General features: G+C 39.9%; 1 protein-coding gene across 2 annotated transcripts in view; it reads left to right on the top strand.

The window, feature by feature from the left end:
• The window catches only part of syde2 (synapse defective 1, Rho GTPase, homolog 2 (C. elegans)), an 81,095-nt gene extending 67,202 nt beyond the window's left edge, over positions 1 to 13,893 (top strand). For both annotated transcript variants that reach the window (XM_074668298.1, XM_074668297.1), the window contains exons 6-8: positions 1,954 to 2,135; positions 4,798 to 5,029; positions 10,071 to 13,893. In XM_074668298.1, coding sequence (XP_074524399.1) covers positions 1,954 to 2,135; positions 4,798 to 5,029; positions 10,071 to 10,765 — 1,109 coding nt within the window. In that variant the 3' untranslated portion in view covers positions 10,766 to 13,893. The remainder of the gene's footprint in view (positions 1 to 1,953; positions 2,136 to 4,797; positions 5,030 to 10,070) is intronic.
• The last annotated feature ends 10,565 nt before the right edge of the window (positions 13,894 to 24,458 follow it).

Here is a 24,458-nt window from a genome sequence, read left to right as displayed (position 1 = left end):
TCCCCCCAGGTCTGTGAACATGAAACTTTTTCTTTTTATCATTCAGGCCTACTGTTAAGTTGCTGTAGTTTTTGTGGTTTTGGTCCTTTTAGTGGTATAAGAATCACTTTACATTTATTTAGAAAAACAATAAATTCAGAGAGAGTTGTCAGGATCCTGTCTGAAATGAATCAAAAATCATAGTAAAGCAGAAATCATCATGTTAGATTTTTAATCTTTAACTAAAAGTGGTATCGTTTAGTAAAAATAAAACTTGACTTTTTGACACGTTTAGTGTGAAAAAATGTTGATAAGTGGTTTATGTGGACTTTGATAACTTTTGCACTAGCAAATACCTCTTGAAATGAGTTAACAAGATTTGCAGGTGTTCTTTTCACATTTCTTCACTTCTATCTCAGAATGTCTAACCTTAGTGTTGTTGTATTGTAGTTGTAATGCCAACCATCTCCCAGTATGTGACGGTAATTCACATACACCTGAGTGCTACCCTCATAGATGAACAGCATTAACACCATGCATTAGGGTAAACAGTATGTGAGATACACTGTTGCATCCTGAGAAACTTTCTTGGATCAGTAGGAGACCTGGGAATTTTTTTGGAATACTACAAAATTTACTCATTTTCTCTTTCTATATACTACATTTTCAACAAATCAGCCGGTTGGAGGGTTGGAAAACGGCTCACATGTTTTCTTTTTGTTAGTCCTTCAGGTTTTTTACCCCTGATTATTAAGTTCTGCTTCCTTTAGGCCAAGTTTATTTGTCTGTTTGTCTTTTGATAGATTTCATAGATGTCTGTAGGGAGTCTAACTTCCTACCTGTCCTTCAGGTTTTTGTTTGGAGGAATGTAACTTCTTCCGTTGATTTTCAATCTGAAGGAAAAAAGTCTTTAAAATGTCAGAGCTCATATTCTCATATGACTTGCAAACTAGAAACAGCAGTAAGTCGTTAAAGCAGTACTGAGCTCTCAACATGAGCATGAGAAAAGGAAAATTAAGAGTAAAATAGTCACACCAAGCTTATAAAAACAACAGTATCCTCTGAATTTCTAAACCTCAATAACCAACGGCAGAAACCTTTTCTGCTCTCAAACACAAGCAGAATATGTTTGGCTTAATCTGGATATTCATATTTCAGCAGCATGAATAAATCAAATGTTTGTACTAAAATAAAACAACTAAAGAAATAATCTCTGAACAAAAAACGCATCATACGAAATCTGAATATGAATATTTGACTGCTTCATGGTGTTTGTGCCAAAAAATAAATGAATGAAGAAAAAGCAGCAAAGCCAGAACATCATCCATGAATTTAAATGAATGTAGATAAAGTTTTAATAGATGTTTCTCTGTGCTGTGTGTGACTGCTGGATGTCTGCTATTGTTCGGTAACAAAAACAACTGATCACCGTCTTATTCTCCCTTCATCTTCCTCATTATGAAATCACTCAGAGCGAGTCTTTAAAGACAGAGAATCAGTTTGGAGACCGACCAGTATCAGTGATTACACCGCCCCCAGCTGTCTCTGAAAACTGATCCAGCTCCGTGCAGAGGAGAAACGAGAGCAGACACTCACCACAAAGAGCTGTCGCCCTGCCAACAGCCCTCTTATTCCCGTATTTACTCTGTTTTCATCCCCCTTTCCCTTTGATGGAGAGACATGCTGCTGATGTTTCAGGGGCTCGCTGGAGACAGACAGCGTGGGTTTCATGTTTTTGTCTGAAGTGCAGGAGGCTAAAGTCACAGGTGTGAACGTGCCAAGACGTTTGGCTGCAAAATCAGGAGCAGCTCTCATCATCTGGCGTTTTGGTAGACGCTACAGGATCACAATAGGAGCTCAATTTGCAGCCAAGATAAAGTTTGAGGCTCTGCTTTTAGGAGAAAGAGGAGACAAAGTGTTTATATCCTCTCTGACACACATTTTGAACATCCTCTTTTCTCTCTTCTGTTCCAGGTGTGCTGAAGGACTACCTGCGCGAGCTGCCGTACCCTCTGATCACCAAGCCGCTGTACGAAGCCGTGCTGGAGTCCATGGTGACGAGGCCTCTGCGGATAGGAGCGTCCGGGTGTGAGAACGACCCCGCTGACTCTGAGCACACGGTCAGCCTGCTGGAGAACCTTCCGGAGGTGGAGCGGGTGAGGAGCTCAAACTTTACATCAGAGTCTAAGCTGCTGATTGTGGTGGAGATAATTATAATCGTACAGATGATGCTGCAGATCTTCAGTTACGTCGCTTTTACATCAGCTGTTGCTGCACAGACCGCACAGCTGAGCCACTGTTACACAATCTGTGCAGTCAGTTTTTCTAGCACGACAAGTTTTTCCTCCAGATGAGCAAAATTCCTCTGATTAGCTGTAGTAAGATTCTCCAGCTGATTACGGTTGGACTCATCTACAGCTACATGGCAGCTTGTGTGTGCAGTCACAGTTGAGACAGTGCAGTGAGAGGTGTGTGCAGCTCCCAATAGGTCAGAACCATCAGTATCTGCTAACAGAAAGCTAGCATAGCAGGAAGTAAGAGGATTTGTGCTGACATGGGCATACTGTTGGAAGTTCTATTTCATTTTTTGCTGTTTTTTAGTTTTCAAACGTGTAACTATTTCATCTTAGTGTTTTATTTACAAAGGTATTTATTTCTTTTGTGAGGGATGGGTGCCTTTGAACTGTACAAATTTGGGGTATTTTGTGTGTATTTATGTGGTACAACATATTAATTTGTTCAGTAACAAAAGCTCAGCGTTTTTCAATTCAACATTTATTTCTCAAAATACAAACTTACAATGCTGTGTTCATGTCCAGCATCGAAAATCTCCTACCCTCCCACTCCCTCACAGTCACAAGGATGCGTTTAAGTGCCTAAACATGGCATTAGAGGTGTCCCAGTCCGATATTAATATCGGATATTGGTCCGATATCAGCAAAAAAACAAGTATCGGTATCGTATCGGAATGCATCTAAAATCTCCGATATAAGCAGTCCATTCCAGGCTCCGCTCCTGCTGTTTTTATTTGATTTATTTAGGTTATTTTCTGGGTTTTCTAATTTATTCTTTATTTTATTCAATTACCAGTATTTTTTTATGTTTAATGTTAAAATTTCTGTTACCCATTGGTTAATAATAAATGGGTCAGTTTTTCCTCATACCTACTGTTGCTGACTACTGTTCTTTGTTTGAATAATATCACTTAATCAAGCCTTTTCTAAAATGACAGACATACTACAAAATAAGTTATAAAAGTATGCATGTTTAATGCTGATATCGTATCGGATTAATATCGGTATCGGCTAATACTCAATGCTGCAGTATCGGTATCGTATCGGAAGTGAAAATGTAATATCGGGACATCCCTACATGGCATCGTTTGATTTTTTTCAGTACTCGGTATTAGAGATGGAATTCAGTCGGTACCTAAAATAGTACTTGATTAGGTAATAGGGGTGGGAGGAAAAAAACGAAAATCAATGTATCGGATTTTCTGTTTGACAATATCAAGATCGGGATTCTTTGTCAGGAAACCTTTTTTTTTTTTCTAATTCAAATTCTTTATTTCAGTCTTTGTTCATAAACTGGACTGTAAAATAGTTACCACTGTTCTCCAGCAGAGGGCGAAACGTTTCTCTGTGACTCACGTGATGTACATTTTATGGGAAAATATGGCTCCTGATATAGTCTGTGGACAATGACTGTTTTCCAAACCTCCTACTACACACTACATGTGGATGTAGTATGTAGTCCGCACTGCTTACTGCTTTTGCTTTTAGTGTGTAGTATAACTGTTGTATTGGGTCTGTTTGTAGTACACTGCTCTGGTTTTAAGTTTTGGAAGGCGGAGCTACAGCTGATGATTTTTTTTTAACCTTAATAAAAAGTACAAAACAAACTATTGATATTTTGTGATAGTTTAGTTAATTTGTTAATCACGTCACAGCAGAAAAATCATGTTTGATTTTTAATCTCGCACCAAAAGTTTTATTGTTTTGAAACAAATCAGGAAGGCATTGACTTTTTATTTTTTACAGCTGATTGAAAAACCACTTAATCCAGGTACGGTTAAAAAAAAGATAATTAGTGTTTTTTTATGGGCTTTAATGAATTTGTAGAGGTAAACACCTCTTTTATAACTGGAAGTAACCAGATTTACCAGTGTTTCTTTCTCATCACTTCACTTCTCTCTCACAGACGGTCCAACGTTAGTGTTGTTGTATTGTAGTTGTAATGCTGACCCATTCCAGTAGATGGTAGTAATTCACTGAAACCTGCCTCCTGCATTGACAAACAGCGTTAGCGCTGTGTATTGTGGGAAATAATTTGCCAGGTAGTCTGGTCCTTTGTGTACTGAGAAATTTTCCTGGATCAGTAGGACATCCAGGGATTTTTGGCATACTGCAGATTTTGGAAGTTTTCACATACGATCTACTACAGACTAAATTTCAGCCAAAATAGTAGGAACTGCTAGTGTAGTAGGCGGTTTGGTAAACAGCCATTATCATCATCATCATTGAACATCATTTCCCATGGTTTAAAGTGTTAAAAAGCAAACAAAAATTGCAAAATTTGAAGATTTTTATGAAACAAGCACATATCTGCTAAGAAAGTATTTTTCATAAATTTTAGAAAACAGGATCCTATTGTTCAAAATCTTGACGTGATAGAGAAAAACTGAGATCAGTTTTGGATTCTGCACCCAAACATTAGTAAAAAAACAGCTGTCAGACATAACTCAACAAAAACTGTGCTTGCTGGTGTCCTTAAACTAACAACAAAACCTCACTTCCTGTGTGTTTGTTTCTGCCTCAGATGACTCTACGGCGACTCCTCGACCACCTGAAGTTGGTGGCGTCGTACCAGGAGGTGAACAAGATGACGTGTCAGAACCTGGCGGTGTGTTTTGGCCCCGTGCTGCTCAGCCAGCGCCAGGAAGCGTCCTGCCACACCAACCGAGTCTTCATCGACTCTGAGGAGCTGGCGAGCGCGCTACACTTCAAGAAACACATCGAAGTCCTGCACTACTTGCTGCAGCTGTGGCCAGGTGAGCAAGATAAAGAGGAAGTCTCAGGATCTCCGAGCTAGATGAAATAGATTCTTTTTTTAAGTTAATTTACCTCCTTATTTCTGTTAAAGACTGATTAAAAGGTGATGTAGTTGAATTCAGAGGGGTGTTTTGTGGAAACCAGCAGCAGCTCTGTGGTTCAGCTCCACAAAGGCCTGCAAACGGGCGGGGCCGCTTTGATCCGTGGAGGTTATCCGCCACTGGCACCAGTTCAGCTCTGATCGCCCCGGGCAACCATCTGCTGGCTTCCTCAAAGACCAAACTCTCCTCAGACTCCTTCCTCATGGCAGCCAATCACAGCCCAGGAAATAAGCCTCGGTGTAACGCAGACTGCGGAGGTGTGGTCCCCGTCTCTCAGGATAAATCCCAAACCAAGGACGGAGCAGACAGACCAGCAGCTCCTCTCACCACAGGTCATCTGTCTGCCTGCACAGCTGCTCTCAGCCCGCTGCAGCTGTCCGCTCAGTGTGAGAGATTAAGGAGTCCACAGATTAATCAGGGCTAACATTTTTAAAATTCTGCTCAACCTGTCTCTTATCAATCTGTGAGGCCGTCACAGTCCCAGCCAAACGAGAAAATCAAAATGAACATGTTTGCAAACAGAAAAACTTCGTCCTGAGTCAAATGTCTTCACGACGTCAGGGTGAGCTCGGCAGGAATTTTCTGATAAATTCACCGTGAAGAGGTGAGCAGCTGTGATATCTGGTGCAGACCCAGGAGAGACAGAGAGATGTTACAGGATGAATAAAAATGTGAGGCTGAAGAAGACTGAGAATCATTTCCAAGCTGCCTCATCATCAGACCGTTTAGTAAAAACAGCGAATACAAACACAAAAACTGTAATCATGGTGTTTGCTTCTGTTACTTTCTCCAACATTGTTTTGTAAACATCACTCTGTAGCTTTCCCAGCGAGCTGTGGAAAGCCTCCTGAGACTCATCTCACGCCCCCTTTCCTACTGGGAAGACTTCATGTGCGCAAGAAACAAAAAGTTTTGGGGCAGAGAAAAATGATTAACTTGCAGAAATTAGTTAAAAAATGTAACACTGTTGACATTGATCCACACAAAAAAGCTGTTCAAATACAGACAGCGAATGTTGGTAGCTGGCTAGAAATCTGAACAAAGTGAAGTCAGGGAATCTAAGAGTGCCAATCATGTAACTGATCGGTTAAAAGCTAGTTAAAGGGGCTGTGAAGACTTTCTAAATAAATTTTAAAAAGTCGCCCTTTTAGATACATGCCTGATCATAATCCACAATTTAAAATGAGATTATCAGTACCATTATAGATTGTTCCTAAATGTAATTTCTTTGCTTGGTGTAGCAAAGAGAAGATTCATCTGTTTTTCTCTGCTGAAAAGATTTTCTGTGATTATATCTGTGAAACAAAAACGTAAAAACAAAAAACGTAAGAGCAGAAAAAAGCGCAACAGGAGAGTGATAGAGCATGAGATGATGGCTAAATCAGGGGCTAAAGACTAAAACATGAGCTAAAGGCTAAAACACAGGCTAAAGGCTAAAACATGGGCTAAAGGCTACAACAGAAGTAAATGCTAAAAAGTAGGCTAAAGTCTTAATCATCGGCTAAAGGCTAAAATTGGTGTAAGGCTATAACACAAGCTTACGGCCAAAACATAAGGCTAAAGGCTAAAACATGAGTTAAAGGCTGAAACACATACTTAAGGCTTAAACATGGACTAGATGCTAAAGCATCAGCCATTGTATAAAACATAAGCTAAAAGCTTAAACACTGGCTAAAGGCTCAAACATGAGCTTAAGTTTAAAACATGTGCTTAAGGCTTAAACACAGGCTAAAGGCTAAAAAATTAGCTAAAGGCTAAAACACAAACTTAAGGCTTAATCATGGATTAGAGGCTAAACATAAGCTAAAGGTTAAAACATGTGCTAGAGGCTTAAACATTTACTAAAGGCTAAAACATGAGCTGAAGGCTAAAACATGTGCTAAAGGGAAAAAAACACGCACTTAAGGCTTAATTCATGGACTAGAGGCTAAACATGAGCTAAAGTTTTAAACATGAGCTAAAGGCTTAAACACAGAGTAAAGGCTAAAACATGGGCTAAAGGCTAAAACATGAGCCAAAGGATAAAACACGAACTTAAGGCTTAATCATGGACTAGAGGCTAAACATGAGCTAAAGGTTAAAACATGTGCTAGAGGCTTCAACACAGAGTACAGGCTAAAACATGGGCTAAAGGTTAAAACATGAGCTAAAGGATAAAACACAAACTTAAGGCTTAATCATGGACTAGAGGCTATAACATCATCTGAAGTTTAAAACATGAGCTAAATGCTTAAACTTGGAGCAAAGGCTCTAACACGGGCTAAAGGCTAAAACATGAGCTAAAGGGAAAAAAAAACGCACTTAAGGCTTAATCATGGACTAGAGACTAAAACATAAGCTAAAGGCTTAAACACAGCTTAAGGCTAAAACTTTGCCCAAAATGTTTGAGATAATGCCCACTCCAACCCACAGTCAGCAGTTATTCTGCAGTGGTCTGTTCAAACTTGAGAGTCTATCAATAAAATGAAGAGTGAGGTTACGTTAGCTCTGATTGGTAGATGACTTGCAGGACATAAACAGGATTTACTGACGTTACACATTACAGACACGTCCTAGAGCACCGGGTTGTCAGTGGCGCAAAATATAGCCGGCTACTAAACTACATTACAAACTGAGTTTACAAAGTCTGATTGTTGTAATGATTCAGGCAAAAGCTCCATGCAACTGTTAATAAATACCTTATCTATTTGCTAACATTAGCCTTTTAAAAAAGTCCTCACAGCCTCTTTAATTTTTTTAAACCAGTAATTTTATAATTTAGGCACTGATATGTGAGAGGGATACTCTGTCCTCGTCAGTATGTAAATGACGTGACATCACAACAGCTTTTCAGGAGCTACTTATGCACGACATAATTCAAGAAATCTTTCTTCAAATGTTCCAAACATCAACTTTTGCAGGATTTATTTCATAAGAGTTCTCTTCTGTGCAACTTTTATTAAATCTGCTGATTTATCTGCCCTGGCCTTCAAACTAATCTACACCCAGAAACAGAGAGGGAGTCTGAGTGAAGCTGCTGAATAAGTTAGCGTTCCTGAATCCATCAACTGCATCAAGCCGAGGAATAAGAGAGATTTAAAAGATAACCTCAAAGATCGGGAGATATTTTTCTGTAGAGTCTGGGGCAGGAAAGCAGACGATGGAGGAGGGTGGTGCGGCTAAGTGGTCTGAAGAAAATGGTTTTTAATCTCCAGCTGACGCCTTCACTCACTCTGTAACATCAGGGATGCAGGACAAGTGCTTATAATGAGCAGTAATAACCTTGAAAGAGCCTCCAGTCCAGGTTCAAGCCTCTGTTTACACCCCCGTTCGTCCTGTTTCCCCGGCGCAGAGAGAAAGACGCCTGGACTGTAATTAAAGGCATTCCAGCTCTAACCTTCGCCCTCAGCCCCTGAAGCTTCACCCTCAAATTTCACAATTGTTACCGGGTTATTTTCAGCATCTTTGCTCTGCTCGTACACTCGTCCTGAAAGCCTCCGAGGCGTCTTTTCTCAAGCCTGAAAGTGTGCACAGCCTCCGGCAGGCAGGAGGTGTGAGTGAGCACGAGAGGCTGAGACGGGCGTGTGTGTGTGAGTGTGTGTGTGAGTTATGTATTTTGCCAACTGTGTGTGTGAGCAGATGGTTGAACAGACAGGATGACAGATAGAAGAGAGGACTCTGGGAGTTTGTTGTGTCTGCGTTTGTTTGTAACACATTGAAATCCTCCAGCTTTAGTCTGTTTAAGAAAATCAGCACTTTACATTAGCGCTCTGCGTTCACGCCGGCTGCTGACAGCTAACGACTTTAATCACGCCATCAGTGAATCATGTCTGAAATAAATAACATGTTGCTGCTGAGAAGGAGGATAATTTCTGTTTGTTTTAGGAGATAATTGTTTGAATCTTAAGCCTCAGTAAAGCTGCGAGGCATGCAGCAGCTGCACATGAATACTGAATCAGCGAGTGGCGCTCAAAGCTGTTTCCAGGATGGTCGGCGCTTCATCTAAACCAGGGGTCTTCAACCTGTGGCTCTTGAGCCTCATGCAGCTCTTTAACTCCTTTGCAGTGGCTCCTTGTAGCTTTAAAAAAATATTTTTGAAATTAAAAAAGTTGAAATTTTGAAATTAAAAGTATTTTTTTCACAGAGGGTATTGATTATTAAAGACATTGACACTAAATAAAATCATATGTTAAAATTTTGTTGAACTAAATATGCATCACCTGTTCCAATGAAGCTTTAAATTTGATTAGATTTTTTGCAAGTTTTTTAACATTTTTCAGATTTAGAAAAAGATATATCAGTTTTTTGAAGATTTTGTTGCAAATTTCAAAACTTTTGGAATTTCTAAACTTTTTCTTTCAAATTAATTAAATTGTTAATGTTGCATACTTTTAAAATTGTTCCAAAATTTTGGAAACTTTTTGAATTTTTTTAAAATTTACCGAATTTTGGAAAATTACATTTTATCTGCAAAAAAATATCTGACTTTTTTTTTTTAATTCCAAAAGTTGGGGGATTTTCACTTTTTTTTAATTTTGAAAATTTGGGACTTTTTTTTTAAGTTCAATATTTTTGAAAATTTTTTCCAACTTAACAAAATTTAATCAATTTTGCAAATTTATTTTATGTATGAAATTTTTTTTTCAATTTTTCAAAAATTATTTGCTAATTTTATTAAAAATAAAAAACTAAGACTTCACATGCACAAGTTCATAAACACAAAAATCTTCTTCTTTAGATAATGATTCACTAGATTTTAACTATTTATAGATTTTTAAACACTTAATTGTCTTTATTAGGAAGATAAAGTAGATTTTGTGGCTCCTGAATGACTTTAATCCAGGTGAGCTGAGGAAAAATGGCTCCTATGAAAGCAAATGTTGCAGGCCCCTGATCTAAACCCTGCAGGAGTCACAGATCAGTTCCTCATCATGGTTTTGTTTCCTGTCTTCTCTTCTAGTTGTGAACCCACATGGCCAGTATTCCTCCCCGCCGCCTCCTGCAGCCTCTTCCTCTCCCCCTACGTTGGACCAGCAGTCAGCTCCTCCATTGCGGCGGAGGAAAGAGCGCCCCCAAGTCCTGAACCTCTCTGAGGCAGAAATAGCAGGAGTCCTTCGTCCCAAACCAGGACGCCTGGACAGCCCCAGTAACCGCTACGCCGGCGACTGGAGCGGCTGTGGCGAGCGCTACTTCCCCTCGGACATCCTGCTGCCTCCCAGCAAAGAGGAGGCAGACTACGACGACGTGCCCTCCGAGGATGCAGAGCCGGCTGAGGAGGTGCAGGAGGAGCCTGAGGACACAGACGAAGACAAAGGGCAGATTTTAAGCAGCCCTGTGTCGGATCCTCCTGAAGAGGAGCAGCCTCACAGACAAGAGGAGGAAGAGGAGAAAGAGAAAGAGGAGGAGGAAGTAGAGAGCGATAGTTCAGGCAGCGGGCAGCTGTTGGAGGACAAAGAGGAGGAGAGGGTTTGTGAACACATCCTGCCTCCTCGTCTGCCCAAAGAGCACACGTACCAGGCCTACATGAAGATCCAGGACATCAGCCCCGTGCTGAGCAACAGGGTCAACCTGAGGGACCTGCAGGAGAGCATCGACACGCTGATCGGGAACCTGGAACGAGAGCTCAACAAGAACAAGCTCAACGTGGGATACTGACTCCACCCACTCACCTGGAGAGACGGCGTTTGGGGAGGACGCTCTTACTGACGGAGGTGCTTCAGGATACAGCCACAGTGTTCCAGGTGATGATGGCAGCGTGTTAGGCTGCTGCAAAACACCTAAAGGACAAGAGAAGAAGAAGAGTATCAGGCACTTCTGGCATTAATATCTTATCTACTGACATTCCATAACATTTGTTCTCTTTTTATTTCATCAGCTGTTGATCTTTATGTTGTTTGGTTTCAGTCCGGTTCCGTGTTTCATGTTGTTATTTTTGCTTCTCTTCTTATTAGAAGAACCCATTGACCCCTCAGGGGTTTAAAAGGTGCCTTAATTGTGTGAAGGTGGTAGGTCAAGAGGAAAACCCACCCTGAGATAAAATGTAACCTCTAAATATCAGAAGATAGCTCCTCCATGAAAGGAGTGCTTCCTATGTTGAAAAATTGTCTCGTTATACTCGATATGAGCCACATTTAATCACATTATCAGTCCAGAAAATGTCCTTTTTTCAAGTTATTTAAAGACAGAAGTGAATAAAGAGAAATTTGCTTAAAACTAGAATAATGTCTTAAAACAAGTAACGTTCCTCTTGTTCCATTGGCAGATTTTTTTGTCTTGTTACAAGCAATTCAGACTTAATTTTGTTGTAAAATAGCTTGAAATAAGACATTTTCCAGGGCTGGTCAGGTGAATGTGGCTCAGATTGAGTCTAAAAAGACTTTTTCTACTGAAATTAAGACAAAAAACTTGATAAGATTTTAGTTTTTGCAGTGAAAAAAGCAGCAGTCTTTAAATCCATGATTGGTGCTATAAGGCTTTTAAAGTGTGACCCTGTCGCCAACATTGCTGATAGAGAAGAAAAAGACTGATGTGACACCAAAATCTGACAGTGCTCCAAGTTTTTCTCAAAGTATATCTTAAAAAAGCTTAAAACAGAAAAAGAAAAGTAAGGATTGATTAAACATTAATTAGATTTTAAGCAGCGTTTAATCCTTCAAACTGGAATCACAGAAGAGGAAAAAAATCTATATTTTATTTCAGGGTCTTTTTCCTTTTTAAGGCAGCGGAGAACTTTTCTATTTAGGTACAACAATTATGCACTTATGAAGCAGACAGTAGAGTAGATTGTCATTATCGCTCATGCAGTTTAAAAAAAAAACAGACTGACTCAAGAAAGAAACAGTTTTGACCATATTTTAAAAATGTTCTCACTTATATATTGTGTAAGATGTTTTTCACTGGCCCATTTTCAAGAAAATTTGCTTTTAACTCTTTAGCTAAAATCTGGATTAACCCAAATCCTTATGCATGTATGCCTAAAATCTGGACTAAGAGAGTTAAAAGCAAGAAAAAATGAAACAAACTGCAGTTCCTTGAGTGGCCACTTGAGGCTTGCTCCAAAAGTGAGTCAAACCCCATTGACCCTCATGTTAAAATTTAAAACTTTACAGCACAACAAATCGTCTTAACAGCCTGGTGAGGATCAAAAACTTTAACTTTTGGCAACTGTTTGTGTTCAAACACTGAATCACCACCAGAGTGTGCCTCTAGTGGACATTCAGAGAACTACAGTTTGGTATTTGCAGAGGTTGCCTGTAACAAAGTCAGCTAATGTGACACTGTATTCAACCTGTAAATAGGTGAAAATTCCCCAAACTCTGAACTATTTCTTACAAAAACCTCCAACCAATCACCTTTCTGCTTCTCTTGGCTTTTATTTTTTATTTTTTATTTCTTGTCAAAACCGTGAAACAGTCTCAATGTGAAGCACAGTTGGAAACTGTTAGCAGAGGGTACGACTTAGCTAGCTGCCTGAATTGACAAAGGCCGGTTTTCATCAATCCAGGGATTCAGAATGATCAGTATTTAACCTAAATGTATATGTACATAATAATATAAATGTATTCGGAGTATATTATTTTTACAGCTTCTATTTCAATGGCGTATTTAAGTACTTCTGATGACCTCTTAGTGTTGTAGCAATAGTTGCTTCTCCTCCCTTCGAGCTACCTGTACACATGTTGACGTGCTGGACTAATGGTACAACGTTAGCTGTAAAATATACGACAGAATCATGCTCTTGCAGAAAAAGTGATGTTATTTTTATTGTATTGTGTATATATTTGACATTGTTTCGTGTCTCTGGTGGACTAAGCTGTGTTCATGATTTTTTGGTGTTTTTTTTAAGGTACTGAACGTTGCATGGTCAAAAGCTTTACTGACATAAACAAGGCGCTCTCTCTCGTCTGCCTTTGTATTTGATATTTATGTGTAAAAAGATGTGTTTTGCGTTGTAAGTCGTATGTTCGGTCACACTGTTCCCTCATTAGACAGATGACTGCATCCATCGAGCTTTTCTCCACAGGACTGACGGCAGGCAGTGAGCTGGTTTAGGGAGATACTGCACCGCACAGGGACACACCTGCACTGGCTGAACTGCATGTTGAAATAAAAAATACCCTTTGTAGTTTTAGCATAAAGCTGTTGAGCTCCAAAATAAAAATCCTCATTTCAAATCATCATCACAAATCTAGTGTCAGAAACTGAATTGGTCGACAAATGGAAAAAAGGATGCTTGAATCTTTCTACTTATCATTGATCGAAATAAACAACCAAACTTAATAAGTCTTAAAAAGGACTGATCAGAGTTTGATGTGTAAAATTTTCCACACTGTTTCGTGATGCTGATCCACACCCCAACCTCCTCTGGCATCTGTTTGCTGCCCCGCTGCTTCATGGTGAAGCTGGTGCTGTCAGTCTGAGCGTTTGGTGAAAGTGAGATCCAGCAGGGATCCTTTTAAACCATCTGTCAGCCGGGGCAGCGCTTTAACCAACAACAACAAAAACAGAAGCCATGCAAACGATTTATTGGAATATGAACTGGATGTGAATTGGATTTAGGACTTCAAATTCCAATTTTACCAAAATATTTCATAAAAAAGCCTTTGGAAAGACTCTCCCTGTTTCTTTCCCTGTCGCAGTGTTTCTGCAAACACCTGTACCTGACTGCCTCGTCCTCTTTCCTTTGGGAAGAAAGTTTCCCATGAAGAGCATCACTAAAAACAGAAAAGTGCTTTGTATTGATCCTGAGTAACTGTATGGTCATAATAAAGTATATTATTTTACATTCATGAGTGGACTGAAGCTTTTTTTGGTCAGAGAATGCATCACTGGGAAACAGGTTTTAACTATCTAGGAAAATTTAGCATAAAATTTTATATCTTTGTCTTTTTCTATCCTTTTTTCACATTTGCAATTGCAAAGATTGTCAATAAGTGTTACCTTTGACAATTTAAGGAAGAAGGATGAAATTATCATCATAACAGTCATCAAACAGAAGGCAAAAACGTAATCCACAGGGGGCGCCAAACTTGACACATATTAGAAGTGCTTCATGTAAGAATGCAGCTTTGAATTTAGAGATAGCTACTTATTTTTAAAACATTATTGTTTTTTGTTTAACTAATTAATGTTAAAGTTCAAATCAAATCTTTTGGTTAAGATTCAGTTGAGCAACAAAGTTAAAACCAGGTTACATCGATAGTTAAAAGGTCTAGTCCAATGGTTACCACTCTAACATCATTCAGAGATATTTTGCAAGTAATAATTTAGTAGAAAACTATTTTTACGAGTCCATTTCTAGATTTGATTGGTCCAACAAAATTCAGACTGTAGTGAAATCTTGTTTTTGTAAGGGAAGCCAAAAGTAGAGTGTGCTTAATCAAGTGTTGCTATAAAGGACCAGAAGAAAACAGGATGTAAAAGTCATTGCTGCTCTGCTGTGTTGAATACTTGACCCTGATTGGTCGAAAATCAACAACAACAGTCTCAACAGGAAAATCAGTCCAGCAGCTTTTTTAGCTGCCTGTTGACAATGTGGCAAAAACCTGTTGCCTTTTTCTGGACACAAATTTCTCCTCACTTCACATTGAGGTCTACGATGGCAAATTAGGGTCGCTAATAAAGAAGATTTAAAAAACAAAAATCAAAGGGATAAATAAATGTTATGATATTACTCTCTAAAACTGTTTAAAAATATATATTTTTTTTTTCTTTTTTAAAGTTTGAGGGCCTGTCAGTGGTTGGGCCCTGGGACAGTTAGGCCCACCCATGACGCTGCCCCTGGCTCTAACTACTTCAAATCCAAAAGTGGAAAATTAAATAAATTATTTTAATTTTTACATTTTCTTTAACAAGTTAACTGAAAACAATAAGGAGACACCACTGGTTTTAGCCCAGAATCATCACATTTCTTATTAAAAAGAAATTCACCACAATGGGTGGATGCAAAGATGCATAGGGTTACTTTTGCGGGCTATTCAGTTGGAGTCTGTGGAACAACAAGACATAATTTAAGACTTTGTAAGTTTGAAAATTCACAACTTTTAAACTATAAAATTTTGAGTTTTTTTCTTGAAACTTGAAAACTCCTGTTAACAATGTGGCAAAATCCTGTTCCCTTTCCCGGATTCAAATTTGTCCTCACTACACATAGAGGTCTACAATGGCAAATTAGGGCCACTTATTAAGAAGATTTAAAAAGTATATTTAAAAGTAGTAAATTATCAAGAAAAATATTACAAATTTTGGATTTATAAAGTTGTAAATCTGTTAGAGTTAACCTATGTCTGAGTTTATAAAGTAAAACAACATAAAGTGACACTATTTTATATTCCTCTTTAAAACCAAATATATATATAAATATATATGTTTTTTTTTGTTTGTTTGTTTTTTTCAAAGAAAAGTTTGAGGTCGGCCTGTCAGAAAGTGAGTGGGCCCTGGGACCCTTAGGCCCACCCATGACGCCGCCCCTGTCTCCAACTACTTCAAATTCAACAGTTAAAATTTAAAAAAAAAAAAAACAAGTTCACTGAAAACATTAAGGAGACACCACTTATTTTAGCCCAGTATCATCACATTTTAAATTATTCAACAAGAAATTCACCACAATGGGCAGATGCAAAGACATAGAGGGTTACCTCTAGGGATGGGTACCTTGCACATTTGAAACGATACAGTACCGATGCCCGGTACCTGGCAATCGGTACCGGTACTCAATGGTACCAAGTTTTGGTACTTTTTTGTGTTTATGTGTTAAAAAATATCAATTCGTTTAATAATAAAATATTAAAAAAATTCTATTTAACAAATTTATTCCTCAATATATAACCTTGCAATGCTGTGTTTATGTCCAGCATGGAAAATCTCCTACTCTTCCACTCCCTCACAGTCACAAGGATGCATTTAGGTACCTAAACATTGTACCTTTTGGTTTTACATGAATCGATACCCGGTACTTTTGACAGAATTCGGTGGGTACCTATAAAAGTACCTAATTCGGTACCCATCCCTAGTTACCTCTGTGGGTTAGGCTATTTGGTTGGGGTATTTGGAACAACAAGACATAATTTGAGACTTCGTAAATTTAAAAATTAACATCTTTATGAACTTGAAAAATTTTAGTTTTCTTAATTTTTCTGAGTGGCCCTAATACGCCACTGTAAAATCCTGGAGTTTATGGATGTGATTGTACAGCTGTTTAAAATTATCAAAATATTTTAAAAAACCAGAGAAGCACATTTTTAGCAAACCTGAAACGCTCTCAGTGTTTGGTTACATTTATAGATTTTTTTATTTTTAACACTGGATGTAGCCAGCTTCATACTCAGCCGCAGTCTTAATGCTCTTTGTTCAGTGAAATCAAACTTTCAGGAAACCTTGTTTTGATTCTGTAGATTCTTTCTTTACTCAGAGATATTATACCTCAGCGCTCGCACAGTACGGTTAAATAACACAGGGAATTGCCCTCTTTGGCTTGTGGGAATCTCCCAGAACAACTCTCAACTTCAGGGACATTCCCAGGACGCAGCTGCATTTAGCCGTCCAGTAAAATCCTCCGCCGGAAGGCTGCACTTTCCCTGTGGCTCCAAAAACCACCACAACCGGGAGCTTGTGTCAGATAAACACAATTACTCCAAACTTGGAACGACGTGTACCACAGGTAGAGCCAGATGAAACAGTCAAATGTCACTTAAATGTGAAGTCTTTCTCCAAAATGAGCTGCGGCCCAGCTGAGTGATACACATCTTTGGCAGTTAGCATGAGAAAGCTGGAGCAGCCGCGGGCCTGTCAGCACGAAATGGTTTTCAGCCTCATTTGATGTCACCACTGCGGGTTCAGATCATGTTTTTATGGCTGCTTTTGACAGGTATGAGAAAGCTTTAGGGTACAGAATGTACACATACCTGGCTTAGCCCTGCAGTCATGTTTTATATTCTCACTGCAGTCAGAAAAAAAACTCACATTAAAATTCAGAGTGGAATTTTACAGGGATGGGGCCGAATATTTCCCTGACAGTTTAAAAATACAGTTTTAAACATGGAGAATGAGGCTCTTTCACTCTCAAGTTATTTTGGGATGGTCATACTGAGAAAGAATTCAGTCACATTTTAACATCACCTCTTGTATTATGAATTCCAATGCCTGAAAACAAAAGTTTAAATTTAGACTTGGCCGCTGACTTAAAACAAACTTGATTTGGTTTAAAAAGCTCTCCGTCTGCCTGTCTTTGCCTTTTAAAGCAGCTCTGAGTCCCAATAAAAGCAGGAGTGAAACCTCAGGAGCAGACAGAGGTAGACATAATAACACAGAGCCTTGTTTGGATAGTCAAGGTCGCCACTTGATATCAGGACGTCTGCTGGAGCGAACTCGACTCAACTTCTGTTCATTTCTAATTTGGGGAGAGAAGAGATCTCTAGGTAAACATCCTTGACAGCCACCTGCATGTGAAACCAGACCTTTTCTCCCCTTTTCTTCTCCCGTCTGTTCCCTTAATCTCTGCTGACCTTTGAGTCCAGCACACAAACACATGCTCCTTGTTTCAGACCTTTTTCTGATAGAGCTCTTACCCGGACAGTTTGGACTGAAGGTCTGGGGTAAATGCTGCTTTGGTCAGCTCACAGTAGCTCACATTAAAATAATTTAAACTAGGTCTGTCAGCTCCTGGTTAAAACGTTAAGAGACAGAAGCATCAAAAGACTGAAAAACCCAAAAGACTCCAGATGGAGGAAATGCTTGTCCTTCAAATCCAACTGTTGAAATTTGACTTAATATTTCTTTTTAACAAGTTCGCTTCCTCATTATCTCCTTCCTGATTGGTCAATGCTCTCTGTTGACAGCCTATCAGTCTACGTCATCATAAAGATGTGCACGCGCACGCATTTTAACGGCAGGAGCAGCATTTAGCTACATTCATATATGAGTTAGCGGGTTTTAAACACCAAATTCAACCTGTTTTCAGCATAAAAACGTACAGTTGCTCTGTTGTCAGTTTTAAGAAACGATACTTTATAAGAGAGGCAACGTCTGTCAAGTTTTGACCGTCACAGAGCAACCGGTGTTTTGGAGTTAATAGCGACCATGCTAACTGGTTACTCTCAGTCGACAGTATCAGTGATTAACGGCCGAGAGTCACCACTTAACAGGGTTATACTTTACACTGAAACACCAGCGACGTCTGCGGGCAATTAAATAACTCTGGACGTAGTTTTCTGGTTCTTTTATTACGAACCAGGTCTCAGAGTCAGCAGTCTGTGTGCTCTTTTGGTGGTACGTCACAGTCTGGTTAAGTGTCCACGGCTAATGCAGCCATGAGCTTCGAGTGACAGTTGTGTGTTTAAACTGCTCTCTGGGTACACTCCGCCAAAAACGTCTGTCCACCTGATATCTGTCCTGCTTTTTCACAAACCTGGGATCCGTTTACCATCCGTATAAGTGATGATATTTAGTTTAAAATGTGTTTTTGGTGGTTAACTCCTCCACGTAGGTTGACAAACCATTGTACTCACCCAAGTTGCGCGCGCATCTGGCCTTGTTGATAAACAAATAACCCCTCCATAGTACGAAAGTCTATACCTCTGTCCCAATTCAGGGTGTACAGCCCGTGAAGGCTGCAGCCTTTGGGCATCCCAGCCTTCATAGCCTGTGTTACCGCTAAAGCCAAACTGAATTGACATGGGCTGTTTCCCAAAGCCCAGGTACCTTGCCTTGCCTTGCCTTGGTAGGCAGTGCCTCCGAAGCCACTTCCTTCCAATCCAAGGCAAGTGTCCTGCCTCTGCTCAAAAGGAGATGCTAATGGAACAGCCTACAAAGGCATATTGTGGGAGGAGCTCAGACGGCTTCAAATATTGTCATAACTTGCCACTTTTCTACACTTTCTGCTTTTTTATTGTCACATCATTGACACTCTGCTGGTGCAGCTTCTCAGTAATTATAGTTATGTGAGTGACACACAAAAGAGTTAAGTGGTGGACATGGTATAAGTTGTTATTTTCAGAGGTGTATTTTGTTACTTACATTTAATTTGGAATTTACCATGCGCCTCCGCTGGTGCGTCTTTTCCTTCCATTTTTTTTTCCTTTTTTGTAGATTCACGCGTTGCATGTTGGGTATTTATAGCCATGGCAAGGCAGCGAAGGATACACCTGTGTATCCTTGGTCAATTAGCCACATGCTAACCAAACGGAGGACATATGCCTCCGGAGGACATGAACATTGGAACAGCACTTGGGCAGCGACTGATGATGTGGATGCCTGCCCACGCCCACCCCACGCCCACATCAGACCAAGGCAAGGCAAGGTACCTTGGCTTTGGGAAACAGCCATGGTTTGGTCTACGGAGCATTTCCTGTTTGTCACTATCAACGTCATGTAATGCCGCCCTCTTCTGTCAGACATACATTACTTTCAAACCTTAAATTAAAAACAGGATATAAAATAAAAAAGAATAATAATTTCACTACCTGCCATTTCACTGAAACTGAAATAAAATTATCAAACAACTGTTGGAACATCAAAAAACAAAAGTATGAATCTATGAACTACAGCTAAATTTACCATTTACCAACCCGCTAACACACATTTATTCCCTGGTGTTACCTGGAGGAATATGAAGGGAATAAACTCTCCAGGACCATTACTGAAAAAGTTAAATGACCAGGGTCTTTTCTTTGCCACTTTCCCCTAACCAAAGAAAATTTAGGTGTATAAAAGAAGCAGTAATATTGCTAAAGCTAATATTAGCTAAGAACTGACAGAGTGCAGTGCTGTGTCACATCTGATGGCAACAAACAGAAAGAGGACCCAATCGCAGATAAATTCACATTCAGTTTCTGAAATCTAAAACCACATACTTTTTAAAGCACTCAGCGAAAAGACACAGAACTACAAAATAAAACAGGAAACACAAAAGACTTTACACATAAGAAGACCTACTACCCAGATGTAAACACACACAGCTAACAAAAAAACCCCTAAAAAAACTAGTCATAACCTGTTGTGGTTTTGCAGTATTTTAATCTAGATTATGGAGTTGTACGCAGGTCAGTGACCACTTAACTAGATCAAAGTAACCAGCATAGACATGTAGATGTTACAGCTGAAATACACCAGATGTGTCTACAGTCCATCAGGCTTTAGCCTGCATGGAGGTGCTAGCTCTGCTAATGTTAGCCACATTCTGAAAATCCTTTTAGGGTTGTTCTTCCACAGACTCTGGTTTCCTGTGTTTATATATTATATATAAGAACAACTGTGGTCAATGCCAAGTGTTTTTTGAGTAGTTGATTGGTCGGAAGTTTATTTCCATTAAACCACTTGTAATTTAGCCACCTAGCTTCAGCTAGCCTGTGAGTGTACCCGTTCAGCACTTTCAGGTAACTGACTCACGATCGTAAGAAGGATTACTGTAGTTTTCATGTCAGTAGGAACAAATTACTGTATATTTCATGTGTTCAGACCTTTTGTTCATCTTTCACTGGTCGTGCTCAGAGGAGCTCGGGATGGTTAATGTTTTATACGAACTAAAGACCCACTCCTGAGCTAACATGAGCTAAGCCTGAGTAATTGGTGGGAACCTTTAGCCTCAGCACACATTCCATACATTCAGTGCCCTTCAGGAGAAGTGCTATTAAACACATTTTACCAACATCCCAGCCCGTCTGATGTGTCTTTAAGGATCTTTTGTTCCCCCACCGTCCGGCCCCTGTACTTGGCAGCCCATCTGAGGGCCTCGGAGCAGATCTCCTGACGCAGCGCTGACAGATCGGCCTGTTCTGGGCTGCGGTGATGATGAGAGAGCAGACCAGAGGAAAAGGGGGAGAAGACGAGGAGAGAGCAAGAGGTGAAAGTGAAGAATGGAGGGAAGGAGAACACAGGAGAGCGGCGCTTCAGATCCTCAGGGGCCGGGCCTCACATAACGTGGGCCCTCGGCTCCCTCGGTCCACCCTGCCTGTGTCCTCCTCCACCTCCATTGCTCTGTCACTCAGGACTAGACTATTTCATTTTAATAAGGCTAATCCCTCCTAGAGGTAAGCTGCTCATCACCTCTCCCCCTCAGCCTCCTTCAGACCAGAGCAATCTCCTTTCAGCGCGAGGACAGGATGAGGGAGAGGGTTTGCTCTGCTTGATAGGAGAGAAGAATGTGAAAGGTGAGACTGAAAAGAGGCCTTGACAGCAGCTGTGGTCGGGGCTCAAAGAGAAGATTTAGGCCTTGGTGGTTTGATAAACTTGCAGGTGGTACACCTTTTGTAGGGAGCTCTCTTCCAGCCTGACTGTAACATCACACTGATAGGAGGCGTCGAGATAACTTTGTTCTCCTCGGAGGAAGTGGACAGACACAGTTGGTATTTAAGTGTGTGATACCATCTTCCTCCCGTCAGCAGAGCACTCTCCACCTGTCAGGTCTTCACTCCACAAAGTAGTTTCACAACAGCTCTTAATACTGGAGCGTTATCAAGCCATGGAGGGTTAAGAGCAAAAAATGTTTTGTATGGAGACACCATGTTTTTGTCTTTACTCTTTAACTGAATTTTCAATTATTATTTTTTTTAATTAATTAGATTAATTAGATTAATTAATCACACCGCAAATAAATGTGTCATAAAAATAAACGCACAATCAACTCATGGACTACCAGCCATTTTCAGAGTATCTTGAACAATCGTTCAAGACCCAAATCTATTTATACTATTTTCTATGACTATGTAAACAGACAAAACATACTTTTTTTTGGTCGGCTTCATCTCGGGCGCTCCACCCTTTGATCCTCTCCATGATCTCCGTCATCTTTTCTCTTTGAACTACCACGACACATCCTCAGTTGGAGCGTGAGCTGCCTGAACTTTTCTGTCTTGCTGCATCTCGCTATGTTTCTGTCATCTCACATCTTCTCCTCATATCCATGCTGAGCTCTCATCCAAAGAGCACACCACTCTCGCCCACAGTAGTGTTCAACAGGATTTTGATTGACAAGCTCCACCTGACCCCCCCCCATCCCCCAGTTGAAAACATAATTTACAAATCTTCTCTTCTTCTTCGTAATGTCCTAGAATTCAGATTCGTTATTTAGGGATCTTGAGCAGATATGAGATTGAAATGTGATTAATTAGATCAATTAATTACAAATCTTGTAATTAATTCGATTAATTTTTTTAATCAACTGAAAGCATTGGTTAGAACAAAATGAACAGATAGCAGAGAGTGCTGTTCTGCCTATATACAAAAGAAAAATGAGTAGTTGCACATGAAAATATGACAGGAGACAAGTAAACAAAAAGCACTGACAAGAGATACATGAAAAATCGAACAGTCCTCATCTTCCAGATACAGATATAAGTTACATCTCTGCATGAAAGAGTGCAGTGGTTCCCTGATCTTCCAGAACTTAACTGGTTTTTGATTAAGGCCATGAGTCTACTTCTCAAGAGGAGTAATGGCAGAGATCTGTGAGATCCACATGTTAACTGTAGGAGCCTCGGGAGTAAACCACTGCATCTGTGAATTCTGTTAGTGGGATTATTGGTCCAGTCTCTTCTAGTTTAGAAACAACAATATGTATAATTATTTTTGGTTCATCAATGTCTTGTTCTTTTTCTATTTTCAGAAGTGACTGGTTTAAGGATTCAACAGCTTATTTGTATTAACATCTAGGTTTTAATTCGGTTAGTGCTGATGGGAGAAAAGGATTGTTGCCTTGACCCAAGTTATGATGCATCTATTAGGGGTGAGAGAAAAAATAGTTGTATCAAAGTATCTGGATTTTTTGTTTAATGATTTTTTTATGTGATATCTTTTTGGTTAAAAATCTTTTTTTTTTTTTTTTTTTTCCAAATTTAAATTCTTCTAAATTTTAGTCTTAGTTTATAGGTTGGGTTGGAAAAAAGTTAAAATGTCTGATCCACTAAATAAATCTTAAAAACTGACTCTATGAGGTGCGTTTTTGAGGGAAAATATGGATCCTGATAAAGTCTGAGGACATCATCATCATCATTCAACTTTTTCACATGGTCTGAAAAGGAAACTAGAAATCCCCAAAATCTGAAATATGGAAGATTCACAATTGAAATTACCCGTAAAAGAAACTGCCTTTCAAATTGGACAGCCTTTCCTTCTGTTGTGATGTATTTGGTCTTGAAATGCACTCTTTGAAGGAAACAGCCTCAGAAGTTAGTCACAGCTTCTGTATGATCTATGTAGCTTCCAAGAATACAGCATCACTGGAAATCATGAAAAGACAAAGAGAACATTTCACACCCTGTTTCAGCCTTTCATGCATTCAGACACATATTTACACAAACACACACACACACATGTGTGCAGGATACATGAGGAGGGGCTGGTTGAAATGACAACAACTCAAACTGTTGAAGGCTTTGAAATTAGAAAATGAAAAGGAGTCAAGAGGGAACATTCCTCAGCAGTGCCCTGGTCACCTGATCTGTTACGAGGTCAAAGGTCAACTAATGAAACCTACCACCAGCCTCTCGGAGCGTTTAAAGAAAACCAGATTATGGTTTACAACACTCAAACATCGTCTGACCGTTTAACTGGGGCTGTTTTAGCAACTCAGCATCTGCTCCGAGGTGAAATGAGGCTGCTGATGGAAATGAAACGCTTCCTGACAGATTTTATTCATGTATTCTCGTTTTAAACAGATGCAAAAGGCTCAAAGGAATAAACTCGACTCTATTTTGACTTCTGTGCATCAAGCTCTTTCTTTTGCATGACCTGACTGTGACATGATGTTCCTGTATGATTTGTTTCCTTCCTCTGGCAGCTGAATGACTCTGTAAGAAAAGTGCAGGGTGCCCCCCCACAGACCACCACGTCCCCGTCCCCCCACCCTGACAAACACCCTCCTCAGCAGGAGCAGCTCAGGGACCGGCAGAACAATACCAGGGGGAATGGCTTAATTCAGCAGGCCAGATTTACAGCCCCTCATGCACAGCACCTGCTCTCATTGTTTCCCAGGATTTGACTGGAAAACTTCTGAGGACTGGTGATAAACACTGGAAGGAGGACACACTCCTTAGGCAGGGGAATGTTTGGGAAATCTCTGAGCCTCAGATGAAGAAATCAACCGAGGAAAATCTGACATCATGAATACTGTGAATGCTCGGAGGGATGTGGTCAGCGGGTTTGTTGCTGTGGTGGCTTTCATTACCCAAAAAACAAGTGAGTGCTGAGCAGCAGAGTTTGGCCTAAAAACCTCTCTGCATAACAGAGACACACACGTTAACAGAGCCACATCAGATCAAAAGTTTTCCTGTGATATTTATGGACGGAGTGTTTCACAATGGGAACTATGAAGACTTGTTAGTCAATACAGACCAGCTGCAGACCTCCACTCTCA

This window comes from Halichoeres trimaculatus, unplaced genomic scaffold, assembly GCF_033239565.1.
Source record: "Halichoeres trimaculatus isolate MK-OKI-2021-1 unplaced genomic scaffold, fHalTri1.1 fHalTri1_scaffold_4, whole genome shotgun sequence".
NCBI lineage: Eukaryota > Metazoa > Chordata > Actinopteri > Labriformes > Labridae > Halichoeres > Halichoeres trimaculatus.
The sequence above is the reverse complement of the archived record's forward strand: the minus strand, read 5'-3'. Positions and strand labels throughout refer to the sequence as shown.